At 34.4% G+C, this 22,740-nt stretch overlaps 1 protein-coding gene across 17 annotated transcripts in view; it reads left to right on the top strand.

Moving 5' to 3' along the window:
* The window catches only part of BAZ2B (bromodomain adjacent to zinc finger domain 2B), a 390,549-nt gene that overhangs the window by 253,833 nt on the left and 113,976 nt on the right, over positions 1 to 22,740 (top strand). For all 17 annotated transcript variants that reach the window (XM_061184127.1, XM_061184227.1, XM_061184217.1 and 14 more), the window contains one exon: positions 9,170 to 9,316. In XM_061184127.1, coding sequence (XP_061040110.1) covers positions 9,172 to 9,316 — 145 coding nt within the window. In that variant the 5' untranslated portion in view covers positions 9,170 to 9,171. The remainder of the gene's footprint in view (positions 1 to 9,169; positions 9,317 to 22,740) is intronic.

Below are 22,740 nucleotides of genomic sequence, written 5' to 3'. Positions count from 1 at the left end.
GGTGTTCATAAACTTTTAGGCTCATTTTGTTCTTTAAGAAGTGTGCTGTTTTCCCTGTTAGGTTAGCTCTGCTTCTTCCCCATTGAAAGGGAGTTTTTATTCTAGTTTATCAGTCATGTAGTGCTTGGCATCTTTCTTTCCTTGACTTCTGAGTATATGTAGATATTTTACATAGAGTTACTTGATTTCGGTTTGTTACCCTGTTTTATTTTCTCAATCTGTTACTTATCCGCCTCAGTTACTATCCAGAAATGTCTTAGAAATTTCAGTTAATTGTAATTGTGTTTCTTAGTTAAGCAAAGATTTGGGTCTTTTTGCTTGTTCTTTGGGACCCCTTGCATTTGTAGGTGAAAGGATCAATTAATCAGACATTGTCTCTCTTTTGATCCTTCTAACATTTGTATCCTTTTTAGAAATTGTTAATTCTCATCAGTATTTAAATTCACAGACTCTACCTACAGTTTAGTTGATCTGTATATGTTAAATCTTGTTCAAATATTTCTTTAATATTCTTTTATATCTTTTCTTATATCTTAGGATAACCTCTTCCTCACAGATAGCTCATTGCAAAGGAATACTTAATCCTTTGGCTGGAAAAGTTTACTCCCTGAATAGATATTTACTGAGCAGTATGAAAATCAGTGCTTTACTCTTGGCTAATTTTCTCATCATCAAGTCTCTTGAGGTATAGATAAAACAAGAGTAAATCTTTAAAGATTTAACAGAAATCTGTAATTTAGAATGACATACATTTGAAGATAGAATGAAGGCAAGTGGTAGGGAGGATAAGGGAAATGAGGAATTAAACTGTTAAATATGTTAATGCAATGTGAAGGTTTTTGGTTGTTGTTTTGTTCTTTTTCATCAAATTGATATGGATTTGAGGGCTAGTTTAATTCAATCCCATCATTTTTCTGATAAGGAAACTATTATGTAGAGGTATTGTCAGAGACTTACTCCAGCTCACAGGCTGCAACCAGAGCACCTGATTGCCAGCCCACTTTTGTTTGGGGATGTAATTGCTTGACTGTTTACCGTAGTAGTTAAAAATGTGTCAAGTAGCAAAGGAAATTGATCCCTTTCATATATTCTTATTTTAAACCACAATATATTATACTTAATGAGTTGAAATAACTATTTCTGAAAATGTAGGTAAATAAAAATGTTATAAATAGAATCATTTTCCTTCAAAAATATTCAGAAAATAATTTTGTTCATTGTCTAATAAGGTATTTCTGCCTCATCTCCTATTTCTCTAAATCCTTTAACAGAAAAATTTTTGTTTGTTGCTTGTTTTTTGTTTTTGTTTTGCTACCTAATATTTTGAAGTATTGTTTATCCAAATGTTCGGTTTCCTGTAAGTTATTTTTAAAATAGTTATATAAAAGCCTTTGTCAGAACTTTGAGAAAATAATTGATTTATAAATCAATTTATCACTCTACTCTTAGTGATCCTGCTAAAGCAAAAGAAGCAGCATAGTGACTATCTCCTGATATTCTTCCCAATTATTGTTTTTCACGTGAGGTTATATTGTAAGGAAAAGTGAGCGTTTACCAAATCTACTTTTGTGCTTTGAGCTCCCACAGAGAACCTTTGGTATTGTTAGCAAAGACAAAGACATTCTAAGAAAACTCCTTGCAGGAGAAATATCTGTCTATTTATATATTTACTTTCTGAATCTTCAGTCTATTCTATAGCTATACTTTTAAAGGATTCATACAGGTGAAACAGAGGGCAGCTGATCATGTTTATGTTTTGGAGCCAACTTGTCTTGCCCGTCCCTATTTGCACCTGTTCAGGTTTACACCTAGCAGCTGTCAGTGTTCATAAGCTCTATGTTTACAGAAAAAGGAACATTTGATATGTGTGAATTTGATTAGTATTATCATTAACAACTGATCATTGAATTTTTTTGGCGTATGTAAAATCATCATGCAGGGAAGAAGTTGTTTGTGGTAATTCTGATTTTTGTCTGTTCTCAGAATTGTTATAGGTAAATATCATCTCAGTAAAATACAGTAAATTCATGTTACCCAGTGTGCGCGAACATTATGATGTGCATTAATTGTATATTATACATGATCAGTTTTAAACAATTAGGACAAAATGTAAAATAATAAACTCTGGCGGTATGCTGATAAAGATAGGTTGAATGTAATTTTATCATTTATTGCAGAGGCAATAAATCAGCTTGAAATATCTTCTTATAATAATTATAAAGAACTGCTACTTAACAGAAAGTTTTGGTTGATTGAATTCCAAGTAATACAGTTTTTGATACTTTAGATCAGAATTTCTTAGATCAGAATTTCTCAACCTTAGCACTACTAACATTCTGGGCCAGGTAATTATCTCTGTGTGGGAATGTCCTGTGAATTGTAGGATGTTCAGCACCATCCCTGCCTGGACTCTTTCTACGTGATACCAGTAGCACCTTCTCAGTTATGACAATCAAAGCTGTTCCCAGACATTGTCAAATGTTTCCTAGTAGATGAGGGGGTATTACAGCATCACCTCTGGTTAAGAACTACTGCTTCAGACCATGGGAAAGATCTCTAATGGATCAAATCATTTAGAATCCCTTCATCATTGCACATTTTTCACCCATTCACGTCAACAACTTTTTTTACTGTAGTGTTATATGTTAATTTTCAGTTGTAGTAATCTTTACCCTACCTGATTAGCTTTGTAAATAAGAAAATTCTGAAGTTATACATTAGAAAATATCCTCTCATGAATGGCCTTAAGCTAAAAGACATACCTACTAATTGATATTCTCCCATAGGTGAGTGTGTTGTGGTGGGGATCATGTTCTTACAGTCTGTTCATTTTTATCTTGTGTCTGGGCTGGTTTTGGCCACAAAGAATTGGTTGGATGGTGTTTGTTTGGAACGTGCGATGAAGGTGATATTCTTAACACACAGAGTCAGAATGAGAGGCTATTACAGGAGTGCAAGTATCAGATCTGGATGCTTTGGCCAGAACCGAAATCGGGAATAGGTGGTTCTTGGATACTATTTTTATTTTAATGAATGTATTTTTCTAAGATGGTTTGAATAAATGGATTTCTGCCAACTTTTATGTAGTATGCTTGAATGATGAATAGTAACTTGTGATCACAGAGTAAATTTTTTCAACTGAAAATTAATATGTTAATTTTCATTTATATTTGTGCTCCAGGTTTTTTTGAAAGTTTTGAGGTAAAACACCTTGCCATTTGTACTTATACAATTGTGAGGCATTTTTAAAAATTTTTTTTTAAATATTTTATTTATTTATCTTTTGGCTGCATTGGGTCTTCGTTGCTGGGGCTTTTCTCTAGTTGCGGTGAGCGGGGGCTACTCTTTGTTGCGGCGCGCGGGCTTCTCATTGCGGTGGCTTCTCTCGTTGCGGAGCACGGGCTCTAGGTGCACGGGCTTCAGTAGTTGTGGCACGCGGGCTCAGTAGTTGTGGCTCGCTGGCTCTAGAGTGCAGGCTCAGTAGTTGTGACGCATGGGCTTAGTTGCTCTGCGGCATGTGGGTTCTTCCCGGACCAGGGATCGAATCCATGTCCCTGCATTGGCAGACGGATTCTTAACCACTGTGCCATCAGGAAGTCCCGAGGCATTTATTTTAAATTCTTTCTTTTTTAATTTTTATTTGAGTATAGTTGCTTTACAATGTTGTGTTAGCTTCTACTGCACAGCAAAATGAATCAGCCGTACATATACATATATCCCCTCCCTTTTGGATTTCCCTCCCATTTAGGACACCACAGTGCATTAGAGTTCCCTGTGCTATACAGTGTGTTTCCAGCAGCTGTCTATTTTATACATAGTATCAATAGTGTATATGTGTCAATCCCAATCTCCCTGTTTTAAATTCTTATCATAATTTATCTGGGTAAAAAATGTCAAACATGCTATGCATATACATATAACCTATAAATAGATGTGACTCAGAAATATTTACTTGAAATGAACAATCTAAAAATACCTTTTACTGCCACGCATACCCATGGATAATTCTATGCACAGACATTCACTTATTAAAAACAATTGCTGACAATTATTGAATGCTAGGTATTCAGAACTTTATATGCATTATCTCATTTAATCTTCCCAGTTATACCTTCATACTACTCATGAGGAAACTGGAAGTTCACTGAAGTTACATAATTTATAAGGTCATAGCTAATAAGGCTCAGATACAGTTTTTAAACCCAGATAACGTCTGTTATCAAGTGTCTTGCTGATACAATGTAATCTCTATCTTCATTTCTTCAAGGTCTAAGTTTACACTCTTCAATCCCAATGCATGTATATATATATATATATATTTTTAAGTGCTTACTGTATGCCAGACTTTGTTTTTTCTTTTCTTTACTTTTTATTTTGAAATAATTTTAGACTTTAAAAACAGTTAAAAAGCAAATACATAGTAGTCACCTATATTTTTTACCCAGCTTTCCCTAATGTTATTAATTTATATAACCATAGTACAATTATTAAAATTAAAAAACAGAAAATTTACATTGGTACAATACTATTAACCATAAACTACATATCTTTTATGAATTTTACCAGTTTTTCCATTAATGTCCTTCTTCTGTTCCAAAATCCAATCTGATCCCACATTATTTAGTTGTTGTATCTCCTTAGTCTTCAACCTATGGCAGTTCCTGTCTTTCCTTTTCTTTCATGACCTTGATACTTGATGAATACTAGTCAATTATTTTGTATATGGTCTCTCAGTTTGGATTTGTCTGATGTTTTCTCATGATTCCATGGAGGTTATATGTTATTGGGAAGAATACCACAGAGGTGATATGCTCTTCTAAGCGCATCAGAGGATACATGATATCAATATGTTTTATTATTGGTGATATAGTTTCTCCACTGTGGTGTTACTCTTTTGCCCTTTTTAATTAGTAAATATCTTAAAGGAGATACTTTGAGACTATGCAAATACCTTGTTTCTACTCAGACTTTCACCTACTGCTTTTAGCATCCTTTGGTGCACATGTATTTTAAACTTTCTCCTTTGAATAGTTCTTACAATATGGGAAGCCAATGATTGTTTTGTGAATTATTCACTGTAACAAAGGCATTGCCTTCCTACCTTTTAACTTTCAAGTTAAAACTTGAACTTAACTTCCAGAGTTAAGCTTATCAGGGAACAATAGTAAATAAAATCTGAATTCAATAATATTTAACTTAAAAAGAAAAACTTGAAAAGCCAATCCTTGTTAATGCAAGCATAAAACAATCTTCATTCTAGAGTAGCAAAGGCTAGAGTGGATTTGTTACATTTCTTTAAAATGAAAAGAAAGATATCTATAAGATGAACATGGAATAGTTGACCAAATTTTGAGTTACTGGAACTAAGAAATACCTATTAAAACATGAGAAAAAAAGTTTTAACTTAAGGCCAGTGTAAGAAAAAAGTACTTTATGTATGAGAGGAATACTGGCTAGAAATATATATCTAAGATTAAAACAGTTGAAATAAAAGAATATATGAATAATGTATATAATAGAACTTCTAAGGAAAATGGCTGCATAAGCATGTTTTTTAAAAAAGAGGTAAACTTTTCCCACTTAAGTGAACAGCAAGAACAACAAGAATAAATGAGAAAACTGCACTTTTACTGAAACTGAAAAAGGCCCCCAACCTCATACTACTAGCTCTAGTTCTACTCTTTTGTACTGCCAGGTTTCAATTTTATTTTACCTTTAAACAGTGTTATAATAAAGGAACTATTGGTGCTTTATTTCTATAGAATAGAGTCTTAAAAGTAGATTGGTAGATCCAAATACATGTATATTTTTTATTTTAATAAATATTTCCAGGAAGAGTAATCTCCAGTGAGCAATATGTAGAGACTGCTCATTATGCCTTCTGGGTATTCCTTGTTTTAGTCTTGGGTGAATTTGTATCAACAGAAAGAAATATACCAAGAGCTCATAACCTATTATCCTATAAAAAGCAATGACTTTCATTCATTGAGCTTTTATATGCCAGGTACTCAGCTAACGTGCTTATCTATATTATGTCCCAAATTACTTCTGCTGTGGAGTACAAAGGCAAATTTTTTTTTAAAAACCCTTTCATTATTTTTTAAAAAAATAATACATTTACCAACTTCCAGTTACAAAATAAATGAGTCACAAGAATGAAATGTACAGCATGGGGAATATAGTCAATAATATTGTAATATCTTTGTATGGTGACAGATGGTAACTGACTTATCATGGTGATCATTTTGTAATGTATAGAAATATTGAATCACTATGTCATGCACCTAGTATTCACACGGTGTTGTAGGTCAATTTTACATCAATTAAAAAAATTTTTAATTAACAAAATCATTGAGAAGCCCCCAAAATACATTTAAATAGTACCTTTTAGAAATCTTTGAGACAGTAAGGTTACCAGCTCTAAATTTTTTAAAACAGCCTTTTCCTGTAAACTCGATCTATGTTTTGGGTTTTTTTTTTTTTTTTTTGTAAATATATGTGTTTTGTACTTAGTGAAATGAGACTTGCTGGTGAAGATAGTTTATAGAGGAAGTTGTCAGCCATGGACCTTGCTGTCAGACAGCCATGTGTCTCAAAGCTTATTAGTAACTGATGACCCAAAATCTGCCTTTTAGGCATTAGTTCCATGTAGCCATCAGTACCAACTATGCCTCTCCATATTGAACACTGATAAAGAGAAAGAAAAATTCTTTAAGATTATGGGCATACTTGTTATAGCAGTTCATTATCTTTGGAGGTGATTGACAACAATGTCAGAATATGAAGAGAAGTTTTTGAATTGTAGGTGATTGGAAAACTCATTGAAACTGCCCTATTAATGATGCTATTGTGTCAACCTGAGATTACCTTTTTCATATGTATCTATCTTAGAAAAATCATCTACATACCATATGGATTCTCAATTATTTAAACATTAATCTTGCATTATTTTAATTGACCAATATTTTACTTTATTTTTTAAAATTTATTTTATTGAAGTATAGTTGATTTGCAATGTTGTGTTAATTTCTGCTATACAGCAAAGTGATTCAGTTATACATGTATATATATTCTTTTTCATATTCTTTTCCATTGTTGTTTATTACAGGATATTGAATATAGTTCCCTGTGCTATACAGTAGGACCTTGTTGTTTATCCATTATATGTGTAATAGTTTGCATCTCCTAATCACAAACTCCCAACTCATCCCTCCCGCTCCCCCATGCCCTGCAACCACAAGTCTGTTCTTTATCTCTGTCTGTTTCTGTTTCATAGATAAGTTCATGTGTGTCGTATCTTAGATTCTACATATAAGGGATATCATATGGTATTTACCTTTCTCTTTCTGACTTTCTTCACTTAGTATGATAAGCTCTAGGTCCATGCATGTTGCTGCAAATGGCATTATTTCATTCTTTTTTATGGCTGAGTAATATTCCACTGTATATGCATACCACATCTTCTTTATCCATTCATCTGTCGATAGACATTTAGGTTGTTTCCATGTCTTGGCTATCGTAAATAGTGCTGCTATGAACATAGGGGTGCATGTATCGTTTCGAATTATAGTTTTGTCCAGATATATGCCCAGGAGTGGGATTGCTGGATCATATGGTAGTTCTATTTTTAGTTTTCTGAGGAACCTCCATACTGTTTTCCATAGTGGCTGCACCAATTTACATTCCCACCAACAGTGTAGGAGAGTTCCCTTTTGTCCACACCCTCTCCAGCATTTGTTATTTGTAGACTTTTTAATGATGGCCATTCTGACTGGCGTGAGGTAGTACCTCATTGTAGTTTTTATATGCATTTCTCTAATAATTAACAATGATGAGCATCTTTTCATGTGTTAATTGGCCAATATTTTTAAATGAAATGAAATTATTTTTCTTAGAAAACATATAGTAATTATGTGAATTGGCTATAGAATTGCATGCAAAAATCTTTTTGTGATTAGATTATTTGAATGATGAAAGTTTACTTGTGATTGATCATAAGTTCATTTATGGGTGAGTAGTGTATTTTTTTGTCTCTTCCTGTATATGTGTACTCTTTAAAGCAACTGTGAGCTTTACAATTTCCTTGCTTAATTGTGGTATTAGTGTATGTAGAATATTAAAATGACCATAACCTATTCTAGATTTTAAAAATTATTGAGATATAATTGACATATAACATTATATTAGTTTCGGGTGTACAACATAATGATTCGATATTTATATGTATTGTGAAATGAACACCACAAAAAGTTAATATCCATCACCACACAGTTACAAATTTTTTTCCTTGTGATGAAAACTTTTAAGATCTACTCTCTTAGCAACTTTCAAATGTACAATAAAGTATTATTAACAATAGTCACTATGCGGCCGATTACATCCTATGACTTACTTGTTTTATAATTGGAAGTTTGTACCTTTTGACTCCTTCATCCATTTCCATTCTAGATTTTTAATATCAACATAAACTATTACAATAAGACCAATGTAAGGTTGTACCCAAAATAGCTAAGCAAATTAATAGAGGTGCTTAGAGGTGGTTAGGTCATTATAAATGGATCATACTAAAGCCATTTTGAGACCATAGTTCAGACTAGACTCTAGTATAAACTCTAAAATGTATTTGTCTTTTCTGGGGGGGGACTCACTGTATTGGGGATTACCAGGTCAGATTCATGGATGTTTAAGACCTACGACTATATTGCTATCTGGATTTAGAAGCCAGGGTTACAGTTCACTCAAATGTGGTAGTATCTTCTTGATTCATTAAGATGATATGGGTATTATGATATAAGTGAATAGATCATGAGGTGATTTAAGAAGAATAAGAAGTTAATATGCTAATTTTCCTAAAGTTATGGCAACACACAGTTGTATGAAGTTACTGTATTCAAATGACTATTATTATTTTTTTATATAAGAATACTCTGCAAGTCTATTAGAAGAAGATTTGGTATACTTAACATTAAACTTACTTCATAAACTGGTATTTTAAATTATATTATTTTTATTTATTTCATATTTTATCTCTGAAGAACATGTATTTCTAAACTTATTTCATATTTTAAAAAAGTATTCCTAAAAGTTTGCCTTATTTTAAATATGTTTCATTCTTTTGCTTAATTGCACTATTTAATACTGTAAATTAACATTTGTCTCCCTCCCACAGATATGGAGTCTGGAGAACGGTTACCATCCTCAACAGCCTCCTCTGCTACACCGACTTCATCTTCTATACCTTCTGTGGCTTCATCAGTTTCAAAAGGCGGCCTTTCCACTGGAGCTGCTTCACTTAGCTCTACAATCAACCCATGTGGTGAATACCCTTTATTAACTCAATTTTAGAATGCCATCCTTTTACTAATTTGCATTCATAGTGTTTTATTGAACTCTGAATAAAATGTTCTCATTACCTCTGTTGATCTGTTGAACAGTGGCTAGGTTAAACATTTAGTCTCTGCTTTTTCTGTATATTATCAGCACACTGGAGTAGCACTGCTTATTCCATGTTTTCTATGATTTTTAGAAGCTTTGAGAGTTTCATCTTAATATCTTCCTTTGACCATTTTAATTAATAAATTAATACATGCAAACTCTTTTAAAACAATAGGCCCATGAGGGAGTGAAGAAATATAAAGGAATCCTTGATGGTAAGATAAGGTCCCAATGCCATGGACCCTTTGCCCTAAATTTGCTTCCAGCATTCGAAATGACCTTCACCAAACCCCAGCTACCCTAGTTCACAAGATGTATACTAAGGCATATCATTTACCTGATGGAAAATATTTTTAGAGTTTTAAATATTTTGAAAAATATTTTAAGATGTTTGACAAATTTTTCTTAAACATGAATGAAGTTTATACTGCTAAAAAGGGAACTTTATTTCAGTAGTGAAAATATCCTCAATTTTAGTTTTATGTGGAAGGTATTTTTATTTACCCCTCAAAATCACTTTTTGCCCAAACACATGTTTGGATATTTGGTAGAATACATTCCTTTTTTTTTTTTTTTTTTTTCTAACCTAAACTTGATTAACTTATTCCTTTATCACTAGGAAAATTTTTAATCTTAAATATATTTTATCTTATAGATTATTTCATATGTATAAGCATTAGAACTAAATGATTTTACTTTTTCAAAATTAGATTTATAATTTTGGGTAAATGAAATACATAAATATGGAATGTTTGCTGACAAAATACCCTAGCAAATTGTCAAATATATATTTATTGAATTATTCTGATTTTTTTCCAATCAATGGAATGACAAGGATGTCATTTTGTCATTTTATCAGAACAATTTTCTAACATTTTCTTAGTGATTATAAAATAACTAAAATAAAATACCATTACATTTTAAAAATAAATAAATAAAATTCCTGTTCTCCCTCACCTTGTACAACCTTGTACAAAATTTAACAACTTCATCCACATTTCCCTTGTGTATAAAATGATGGCTATATATAAAATGATGAATGCCTTTGATGATATGCTGTGTTCAAAAATAGTGATACCATGGTTGGCATTTTACCTTAAGTTTCTTTGTCTAAATGATTGCACACAGCTGTACTTTTGTAATTATTCTTTCATGCTTTTTATAACTCTTCTCCTTTCATTTGTGTCAGCTCCTTTCATTGTGTTCCCCCCATCTGCTGTCTTACTTTGTATTTACTTGTGAATTTGTATTTAAAATATATAATATTTCTAGGGAAATTTCTTTTTTTTTTAATGTTGAAGCTTTCAGTCCTTGAGTACAGAGCCTTGAGTTTTCTGGACCCTTTGCTACCACCTATTTCTCACTTAGTTTTCTGAATTAGTGACATTTGAATTGCTTATGATTCTGAGTAGTCACATGTCGGGTGCTATTTTTTGTTAGTGGTAACTGAGAGTTGCAGAAGGGTGGGGTATGCTTAGTTGCTGAATAACATCAGAAATTTCCTTATCTAGAAAGGAATTAGTTTTCATCATTTATTTGCAAGTAAAATAGATTGTTGAGTTTTTATGTGGAGATACTTAAATTGAATGAAACTATAGTTTATTTCAATGTTTATTCCAAAATATATCACTTATTAACACATTATACCTTTAGTACCTACAGCATGAGTTTTTTTCACTTTCTAAGAAAATGATTTTTTGTTTTTAACATTCACAGTGTTGTGGTTTATGTTTAAAGTAGAGCCTTACAGTGCATGGAGAATGCTCAGTTGTCCTGCATAATTCAGTTTATCATATTTTCCTGTCTTCTCTTATTTGATTCATTGTTTTTGGCCTAGTCGTTGTCTGTAATTTTCTCCTTTTAAAAGTAAAATTATAGAGTGATAATGGGCCTAGCCTCTTTATTTTAAACAATTTGAATCTCCTCAATGTTTTTGATGTATAGAAACAACAAAAAAGAATTTTCATCTGTAAAATGTCAAAACCTCACCAGTTCTTTAATGGTCCCTTTGAGAACATTCTTTTGTTTTAAACAGTTATTTTAATTGGCCTTTCTCTGTCATCTTCATTAATGATATTTCTGTAGGAATTCCTCTGAGTTACAAAGGATTTAATTCAAGCCTACTTTCAAACTTTGAATGATCAACTAATTTCTTTTGAATCAACACCTTGTCAGGGTCTGGGAGTATACATACCTACTGTTACTATTATGATGCTGGTAGAAGACGTGAGACTCCTAGGTCAGAGATTTTATTACTATAGCATAGCAAGTAGCATAAACATCATGTTGGCATTGGCTCCCCATGTCTCCCAAGTCCCACAGGGGCAACACGGAGGGGCCCAGTTGGATCTTATACATATAGTGGGGTTGTGTCACAGCTTAGGCAACCCGCTGCTTTTATAGTAAATGAAAGCAAAGCCGCTCTTTGTTCTGGAAGGAAATGTCACCTCATCCATCAAGGTTGCTCACTGCAATCCTGAGAAATGGCCCAGTTTTAAAGAGTGGTCAAGACCTTGCATTCTTGGCATACCCAGCAACAACATGCAGGGACCTTGGAGGACTGTCTCTCACAACACACCTTTAATTTTATTACAGTGACTTGGATAGAAAATAACACTGCAATAAAGATTGATTAATCTAAGGCTCTCTGCATATAGTGGGTCTTGTCGGTCTTAGAAGAGTTATATTTCTTTTCCCTTTAAAGTATGATTTTTAAAAAATAACTTGCCTACTTCTAAACAATAATTTTGGACAGCTTTCAATAAATATGTTGGCACAATAAACAAAACAATTAACTAAAATATTAAAAGATAGGCTCTAAAAAGTATAAAAGTGTTAGCCAAGGAAAGCCACAGATATTGAACAAAAAACTTAACTAATTAGCTGTTAAGAATAAAAAGAAAACATAGTGGGCTACGTGGCTCACATACTAGTGCTAGTGAACATCAGTTCCTCAGAGAAAAATGAACTTTTTCCTGGCTCTGAGTGGTTTGGGGAATATACCACCAGAACCTTTGTATAAAAGGCCACATGATACACAATATCCTATATGACAATTTCATAAGTATTCAGACACTATTTCACATATTATCTCTGAGTGAAAGCTGAAAGAATAGTATTTCAGCATAGTTCCAAAATTAAACTTTACAGAGTGGATTTGTTCGAGATTTGTGGTCATTTGACCTAATACAAACAAAGCATAGAACTTTGAGAAATTTCATTGATAGTTAAACTGTGCCATAGACCAGTGGTTTTCAATCCATTTTTGAGGTAGAACCCTTCAAACAAAACTTGTAAAATGCTGAATGTAGAAAACAGAGAAAGTGTTTAAAACTTCTCTCATTAAAGCTGGGGTATGCCTACTTTTCTTTTAAAGTTAGAGACTGAATTACACATGTATCTTAATTGCAGGCCTACCTCTGTAGAACTGTGCCAAATCATGGTAGATTGAGGAAATCGCAAGTTGATCAGTCAGGCCTCAACTTAGGGTATGTGTCAGTTACGACAATTATTAACTATGAATAGGAACACATGGCAAATACACGTACCAGTCCATAGATCCGCAGTTCTGAGGTAGGTGATGCCATCACAGACCTGGGCTCCTAATTTTATATCCTGTCTTCTGAGGTATGGGACTTTCATGCTCACGTGTCTTATCTCATGGCTTTTAGAAGGCTGATCCACCTACAGCCCTGTTTTCCAGGAAGGAAGAAGGTGGAGTAGAAGAGGGCAAAAGTTGTATGCCAGCTTACTTTGACCCCTTTTAAAGAGCTTTCCCAGAAACCCCATCCAGAGATTTCCACTTAGTATCTCTTTTGTCGGAACTATATGAATGGTAATCTCAGCTTCAAGGAAGGCCAGGAAAATTAGTTTTTAGCTGAGCATATTGCCATCCTGAAGAAAATAGAGCTTATTAGTAAGGAATAAGGAGAGAATGGATAGCCAGTATCTGCTATGGCTAAATGGAACAAAGGGACAGGAGATCAAGCTGGGGAGTAGGTTAAAGTCAGATCATTTAGAACTTCATGCACCATGTTTAAGAGTTTAGACAGAATGATGTATTGATTAAAAGCAAGGACTTTGCAATTGAAAGGCCCTGAAATTGAATCTTGGCTTGTCCACTTATTAACTATGTGAATTTGGGTACATTACCCCTTTCTGAACTTCGGTTACCTCATCTATAAAATAAATATGATACTCATTTTATAACGATAAATGAGATAATGCTTGACATAGAAATAGGTGCCTAGCAAATTGTAACCTTTATTTTTATTCGTACTTGATCAAGTGGAAGGATTTTAATGCTTTGAAAATGGTAGCTCTAGCAGCATGTAGAGCATCAGTTTGCAATGAGGATGGGACTAGAGGCAAAGAAGACCATTAGGAGGTACTTAAATTTATCTGGGTGAGAAATGATAAGGCCAAAATTAAGGAGTTATTGGAGATGGAGAAAGAAACAAGGTTCCAGAGATATTTTGGGAGTAGACTCTTATGGGATATAATGACTGGATTTGGGCAAAGTGATGTTGAGAGAGAGATTGAGAGAGAAGCCCTGACAGGACTTGGATAACTGGGAGAAGGGTGATGTAATGAGAAATGTGGAGGAAGAATACATTTTAAAGTGTAAAAGGGTCATTTATCTTTTTGCATGTTGCATTTGAATGGACTATACATCCATGTAAATACTCTTGGTAAATATTAGAGTTGTTTCCAACGTTTGCCAATTACAATGTTATGACCATCATTATACATGAATCCTAATGCATATGCATAAGTTTTTGAACATGTCTTCAACTTTACCAGTAGTACCTATTTATTTTCTCATCAGCTGTGTATTATAATTCCTGATGCTTATCATTCATGTTGACACTTGTCATTGCCAGACTTCTTGATTTTTGTCGATGAATATGAAGTAGTGTTCATTAAGGTGCCTTTTAATAAGTTTATAGCTTTTTGGGTTTCCTCTCTTTTGAAGTGATTGTTTAGGGCTTTGGTGCATATTTTTATTGGGTTGTGTATCTTTTTCTTATAGATTTGTGAGTTCTTTTTATATTTTGGATGCTGGTCCTTCTTTCAGTTATCTTTGTGGGAGATAGCTTTTCCCACATGGTGTGTCTTTTTTTATTCTACATTGTCTTTTGATGAAAAGAACTTCCAATTTTAATGTCGGCAGATTTATCAATATTTTTATTTATGGCTATGCTTTTTGTCTAAGAAATTGTCCTCTACCTCCAAGGTTATGCATATATATTTTTGAGATTTCACTTATCTCTCATTTAATATTACTTTGAAAAGTATATGGTTATCAGATACCAGGCCAGTTGTGATAGACTGAATTGCCTTTTTGGTTTTGGAACTATCACCAGTTGAGATTGTTGTTTGATGTATCAGTGAGTTCAGCTAGAGATAACGTAAACCACTGATGCTATTTTAAGCAGAAAGATTTAATACAAGGAATCAGATACTTATAAAATTATTGAGGAGCTGACCCCTGACCCCTATGAGTGATTTCAGAGCATTACTGTTGAATTGACCTGCTTAAGGAAATTACCTCTAGTTCAGTCAGGACACCATTGTTCTAACTGATGGCTCCATGGATCATACCACCTCAGCTGCAATCCAGTGATCAAGAACCACTGACATAACAGGCTCCAGGGCTGTTCTGTGCTGCCTGCTAGATCTGCACCAGCAAAAAGGATACCTCATGTACTGCCAATCTGCCAGCTTAACTCAGTGCCAAATACGTCTGATTGGCAGAATCTAAATTATATCCAGAATCCTGGCTGCAAGAGAGACTGGTAAATATACTTTTTAGCTGCTCAGCTTCTGCATCACAGAAAGGTACACTAAAAAGAGGTTGGGGCACATGTTAAATTATGAGCCAATTATCTATCCATTTCAGCTCATCTGGTGATAGCCCCCCTGCCATATCTCCCCACCTTTGTATTATAATAAATTTCTGATACCTATACATGAGCTTTATTCCAACTTCAATGGTTCTTTTCTTCTGAAAAAAATAGTATTTCATTAGTGCATCTAGTAGCTCATGTACTTACTACAAATCTCTTTTGATATACTATTCTATGTAATAATATAAGTTAAACCAAATAAAATAAATGCTTAACTCAAGACGATATGGCTCTTAACTGTCACAAAAGCAAATACCTATCAATTCTTTTTAAAGATTGCAAAAAACTTTTCAAGGACTCCATTCCTCCTATACAGTATCATTAATTTTTCTGTGTTTATTGGATCATGTCCATTAGTATAAAAGCATGCTCATAGTATCTCCCATCTTAAAAAATAATACATACCAAAAACCCTTCCCTCTTTCACCCCAAACACTCTTCTGGCAATTACTCTGTTTTCTGCCTCACTTTATAACCAAACTTCTCAAAATACATAGTTGTATGTGCTTTCTCCTTTTCCTCGTCTTTTATGTATATCTCAGTCCACACCAGTGTCACTTTTCTGTCCTCAACTCACTCAACCTCTCGGAAGAATTGACACAATTCTTCCTTCTTAAAACCAGTCCTTCCTTCTTAAAAACGTTTTTTAGGGAAGAGTTTGCATCAAATTGATAATATTTCTTCTCTAAAAGTTCGGTAGAATCCACTCTGAAGTCATATGGGCTCGGAAGATTGTTGGTTTTTTGTTTGTTTGTTTTAATGTTGTTGTTGAAGATAATAAATCAGGAGTTCAACTTTTTTTTTGGCCGCGCCGTGTGGCTAGTGGGATTTTTTTAGTTCCCCATCCAGGGATTGAACCCGGGCCCTCGGCAGTGAGAGCATGGAGTCCTAACCACTGGACCACCAGGGAATTCCCAGGAGTTCAACTTTTAAAATAGAAGTATAAAACTATTCAGGTTATCTTTTTCTTTGTGAGTGAGCTTTGTTAGTGATGTCTTTCAAGGAGTTTATCCATTTCCTCTAAGTCGTTGAATTTACAGGTACAGAGTTGTTCCAAATAGTACCTTATCCTGGGACTTCCCTGGTGGTGCAGTGGTTAAGAATCCACCTGCCAATGCAGGGGACATGGGTTCGAGCCCTGGTCCGGGAAGATCCCACATGCCGCAGAGCAACTAAGCCTGTGCGCCACAACTACTGAGCCTGTACTCTAGAACCCGCGAGCCACACTACTGAGCCCACGTGCCACAACTACTGAAGCCCACGCGCCTAGAGCCCATACTCCGCAACAAGAGAAGCCACCGCAATGAGAAGCCCACGCACCACAACAAAGAGTGGCTCCTGCTCGCCGCAACTAGAAGAAGCCCACACGCAGCAGCGAAGACCCAACGCAGCCAAAATATTAATTAATTAATTAATTAATTAAAAAAACAGTACCTTATCCTTTGAATGTCTGTAGGATTTGTAATGATATCTTCTCTTTCATTATTGATATTAATAATTTGTGCTCTTTTTTCCTTTGTGACTAGAGCTTTTATCAATTTTATTAATCTTTTCGACAAACTAGATTTTGGTTTCATTGATTTTTTTTTTTCCGATATTCTGTTTTCTGTTTCATTGATTTCTGCCCTTTATTATTTCCTTCTGTTTTTCCATGGGTGGGATTTCCTCATCTTTTCTCCTAATTTCTTAAAGAGAAAACTTAGATCGTTTATGTTAGACCTTTCTCCTTTTCTTATATATGCATTTAATGCTATGAATTTCCCTTTTAAATACAACTATAGCTGCATCCCACAAATTTTGATATGTTTTCATTTCATTATCATTCTAGTAAAAATATTTTCTATTTTCCTTTGTGAATTCTTCTTTGACTGATGGGTTGTTTAAAAGTCAGTAATTTAACATTTAAATGTTAAATGTTTCAATTGATGTGCATTTTAGTTTTATTGTGGTCAAAAAACATACTAATGATATGTGCTCTGTTTTTTGGCTTCCCACTGCCACTTTTGCAGACTGGCCCCCGGTGGGTCTCCTCTGTGCCTGTGAAAGTTATTGGGTCAGCCAACTATGTGGCAGAGATGCATCTCTTTCTCTTTGTGGTTTCCTTGCTCCTAAGATTACCCCTTGATTTCCAGCTGCTCTGCCAGCTTTCGACTCTGTTCTCTGACACTTCAGGCTTTCTGCTGTCTAAGCTAATCATGGTGAAGGTATGCACTCAATTAAGGAATACATCAAATTGAACAGATCTGCTGTGTGTAGCTCTGTCTTTCTGTACGTTCTCTCCTGGCTATTTTGTGGTGCCCCATGCACAGTGTACTTTTAGCTAGGCACTTGGAAAGTTTAATCTCTGAATTTGAGTCTCCTTCTTTCTGTGGTTTGATCACTGCCAAGATTTCCCCTTTAAATTTCCTGATTTCCTGATGTTTTCTTAGCCCTGGAGTCTGACCTCTGGCACCTTTAGTTGATAAGCCTGCTGTTTCATCTTCCACTGTTTTCTGTAGTTATAGCTGTGAGGTTTAGACAGCAGTATCAGACCAGAAAGCCACAAAGTCACACTTCTCACCCCTTCTTGTTACCATTTTTTCCAGATTAAACTTTCCCCTGGCTTTTCTCTGCTTTTGGATGCTTTGCAGTATCTTTAGTTTTGTTGTTGTTGTTTTTTGATATTTATTTATTTATTTGGCTGCACCAGGTCTTACTTGTGGCATGCGGGATCTTTTAGTTGCTGCGTGCAGGCTCTTAGTTGCAGCATGTGGGATCTAGTTCCCTGACCAGGGATCGAACCCCCGGGGCCCCTGCATTGGGGGCGTGGAGTCTTAACCACTGGACCACCAGGGAAGTCCCTTGTTGTTGTTTTAAATCACATTTTTATAATTATTTTCTGTGGATGATTTGTGTGACCACTTCACTACTACTCCACCATTACCTGAAGTTGTCCCCCGCAAAATGAATCACTTTCTTTTTTAAAAAAATTTTCACCTGAGACTCCAGGGGTGACATGTGACACAATCTAGCCAATCCAAACATCATATTTCCCACACAATGATGGTTAAGTGATTGGTTAAGGAAGGCACATGAGACTAATCAAAGGCAAAGAGATTCTGTTCTGGGATTTTTACTGGGACTGGTGAGGGAGGATACCCTTTTGTCCCACAAACCTAAAAGGAAGGGCCTATCTGAGGAAGTAGAGCCAAGAGACGAAAGAGAAATTAAGTCCCAGTAAGCTTTCAGCCAACCTTCTTTATCTGAAGTGTGCCTTTTCCCAATGCTTTTATGTTATGTGAATCAACACGTTTACCTTTCACTTAGCCATTCTGAGTTGGATGTTTTGTACTTTTCAACCTAACTGATATACCCTCCATGATCGAAGCCCAACTCAGGGTCTCAACCATGTTCTCTCTTTGTCTTAGAGGAACTGCATAAGGCTGATTTTCATGCTTTGTCTCAGGTTAAGTGTCCTGAGACATTAATTAGAGAAGTCTCCTCTGTTCATAGTGTCTAGGTAATTGCTCTACTATTACCTGTTTTTGCACCTAGTAATTTCCTCCATAGTACTCTTCACAGTTTATAATTATAGATTTGGTGTTGTTTTACTTATTTGTCCCTTCTTCTACATTTAAAAGGCAGGGACCATACGGTTTTTTTATTGATATGTATCCAGTCAGTGCCTGGCACAAAATATATGCTCAAGAAACAATTGTTGAAGAAAGGGAGGGAAGGAGAGGTGAACTTGCAGGAATAGGACTTGCAAATTAAATGATAAATTTACTCTAATTAATAAGTTTTCTAGGCTGTATTATGCTTTGCTCTGGTAATACCAAATAACTGTGTAGATTTTAGTTGGAGATGGGCATTATAAGCCACAGGGTAAAGAATCTTAAAAGATCAGACCTTACTGATGAGGCACTGAAAAAATAAACCCTGAAAATCCAAAGTTATTAATTAGAACTTCTTATTTAAAAGATGGAGCTTACGTTTACAGTCAATAGAGAATCGTCAAGAGAATGAGAGAGGCTTATTCTTGAGGGTTTGGATATAAAGCCAAAGTTTTAGTCTCTTTGAGTATTTATATTATAGTATGAACTAATATAACAATAATTGTTTTTTAGTTGTCTATATTCTAGATATCTGTAAGTCACAATTAAAGGCCCTGGAATGTTCAACTGTCTAGCTTTTTTTCCCTTTCAGTAGATTTATTTAATGAAGGGTTTGATCACAAGGCACCAGGTATTTTTGAAATATATTTTACCTAACTTTTTAATTTATTTATTTAATTAATTTATTTATGGCTTCTTTGGGTCTTCGTTGCTGTGCGCGGGCTTTCTCTAGTTGTGGCGAGCGGGGGCTACTCTTCCTTGCGGTGCGTGCGCTTCTCATGGCAGTGGCTTCTCTCATTGCAGACCACGGGCTGTAGGAGCGTGGGCTTCTGTAGTTGTGGCATGCAGGTTCAGTAGTTGTGGCTCACAGGCTCTAGAGTGCAGGCTCAGTAGTTGTGGTGCACGGGCTTAGTTGCTTCGCCGCATGTGGGATCTTCCCGGACCAGGGCTTGAACCCGTGTCCTCTGTATTGGCAGGCGGATTCTTAACCACTGCGCCACTAGGGAAGTCCTTACCTAACTTTCATGAGTAGAACTTCAGAGTTTTAATTAGAATTTTACAGGTAAATTACTAAAGAAAGGTAATGCCTTCAAATCAATTAAGTAATCTTAAAAATGAACCTAGGGTTATGGATAAAATTGTTTCTTCCTTCCCAAAAAAATATGTTGAAGTCTTAATCCCTGGTTCCTCAGAATGTGACCTATTTGGAAATTGGGTCCTTAAAAGAGGTAATCAAGTTAAAATGAGGTTATTAGGGTGGGCTTTAAACCAAAATGACTGGTATCCTTATTAAAATGGGGGAATTTAGACACAGAGATGTGTACAGAAAGAAGCCCATGTGAAGACATAGGAAAAATGCCTGAGGTTACCAAAAGTTAGGAGAGAAGAATGGAACAGATCCTTCCTTAGTACCTTCAGAGGGAGCATGGCCTTGCCCACACCCTGCTTTCAGACTTTTGTAGCCTCCAGAACTGAGCCAATAAATTTCTGTTGTTCTAAGTCACCCAGTTTGTGGTACTTTGTTATGGCAGCCCCAGCAAATTAATATATGACTTTTATTTTAATTCACATTTTAATGCATTACCATTTTTGATGATTAGCTGTACTTTGCAGGTTGTATACTAGAGGCTGATTTTGCAGTGCTGTAAAAATATGCTGATAGTTTAAAGAACTAGAGAAAAGAGTTTAAAGACATGTTGCAACAAGTTTATGTAGCAGTGAAAGATGTGTGTTTTTCAAAGTTGGTTTTAGTAATTTTTGTTCATTATGGGAAAACTAAGACTTCTTTATTGAAACGTAAGTAAAATAAGATTTTAGAATTAGATTGTTTTCACTGTTAGTTTTCATATTTCATTATAAAAATAAGGTACATCTATATTTGAATATAGAAATATATATAAAATATAGTGTAATTTTAGTATTTTAATCTGTGAACTCTAAATTCTTTCATTAGATCTAACAAAAATGCTTTTTTACAAAAGAGCAGCTGCTCCTATCTTTGAAGAATAGTCATTTGCCTGAAGATTGTTACATCATTGGCTGAACTGAATCAAAATCTTGTTCACCATGTTCAGTGTTATATAGAGTAGTAGATTTTGTTCCCAAGGCTACCTAGACTTTTAATGATTTTTTTTTCCTAATGAAAAGACCGTTTGAAAGGAAATTAGTAACTTCATATTGAATCCTGGCAGATACTAACTTAACCGAGTGATCAAAGTTAATATCACCAGCACCACATAGCAGCATCACAGACCCCAGATATTTTGTGCTGAGAAGGACACATTGGGTACTCTTCCCAATCATGTTTAACCTCTTCTAATCATGAGAAAGCATCAGACAAACCCACGTTGAGATACATTCTACAAACTACCTGACTAGTACTCTTTAATGTATCAAGGTCATGAAAGATAAGACTGAGGAACTGTCACAAATTGGAGAAAATTAAGGAGACACAGTAACTAAATGCAATGTGAGATCCTAGATTGGATCTCAGCACAGGAAAATGACACTAGTGGAAAAACTAATGAGATCTGAATAAATTCTTTATTTTAGTTAAATAATCAGGGTTAACTTCTTGGCTTTGAAAATTATTTTTTATCATATAAGATGTTAACATAGGGGAAGTTGGAACTCTGTACTATTTTTGCAACTCTTGTAAGTCTAAAACAATCTCAAAGCAAATACTTAAAAATAAAAAGAAAGACTTTATTTCCATACCATGCTTTTTTAATGTTAAAATGTAAAGGTTAACTACTAAAAAAGTTATGAGAATAAAGGAATGAAATGAAGGTTATTGGGGGGAAATATTTTGTCACCATTAGCTATAGAATTCTTTCTGTTTGTTCTTTAATCAAAGTCCAAGTTTGTAGCATTTGTGCATTGTGAGTTTCAGAATATTTAAACATTAATATGTTTAAGAATTTTAATATATGGGCCAATAATTTGAGCATTTCTTTAATTTATGGTAATTTCACTTTGTTTATTACACTCAGTTATTACTAGTGTTAAAGTACTCTTGTAACCTGTATTTGAATGTGCTACCATTTTTGATGATTAACCATACTTTGCAGGTTGTATACTAGAGGCTGATTTTGCAATGCTGTAAAATGTGCTAACAGTTTAAAGAACTAGAGATAAGAGTTAGAAGACATGTTGCAACAAGTTTGTGTAGCAGTGAAAAAGTAAAGACATTTTTAGCACACAAAAAGCAGCATAGGTAGAATTCTATCATAGTAAGCAGTCTCCTTGATTTTTTAAAAAACATTAGATGCTTTAGGATACTTATTCCTTATAATCATTTTGTTTTAATTTGCTATTTGGACTTTTCCTGATTGATAGGAGATTTGTCCACTGGTAGTGTAGGTTCAAGACATTAGTACAGTATTTATATTATTTTGTTCTTGTTGGGGGGGAAACCCTTATTGTGTTGTTGCGTGAAGTTCATTAATATTAATAAAGACACTTGCAGTTACCGTGCATTGCTACTGAGACACTGGCATTTTGTGTAACTGCTTTTAATCACTTATGTATAGATTGGCTAGTACAATCCGAAAAGCTCTGCTAAAAAGTAGTCAGCTTATTATAACGTAAGTTGAGGATTTAGGCATTACAGACATATATTTTCATTATGCAGTACATGCACATTGTTACCTGTCAGTTAAAATGGAAACTAATAAAAGTTGCATTTATAATATTGAAACTATGCTTGAATGTTAATATCTGTAAAAAAGAATAATTATGGTATTCTAAAACTATTTTCATTTTATGATGTAATTTATCAGTTTGCAAATGTGTTCTTTGAG

The sequence above is a fragment of the Eubalaena glacialis genome, chromosome 1 (assembly GCF_028564815.1).
Source record: "Eubalaena glacialis isolate mEubGla1 chromosome 1, mEubGla1.1.hap2.+ XY, whole genome shotgun sequence".
Classification (NCBI taxonomy): domain Eukaryota; kingdom Metazoa; phylum Chordata; class Mammalia; order Artiodactyla; family Balaenidae; genus Eubalaena; species Eubalaena glacialis.
This window is presented reverse-complemented; position numbering and strand designations above follow the sequence as displayed.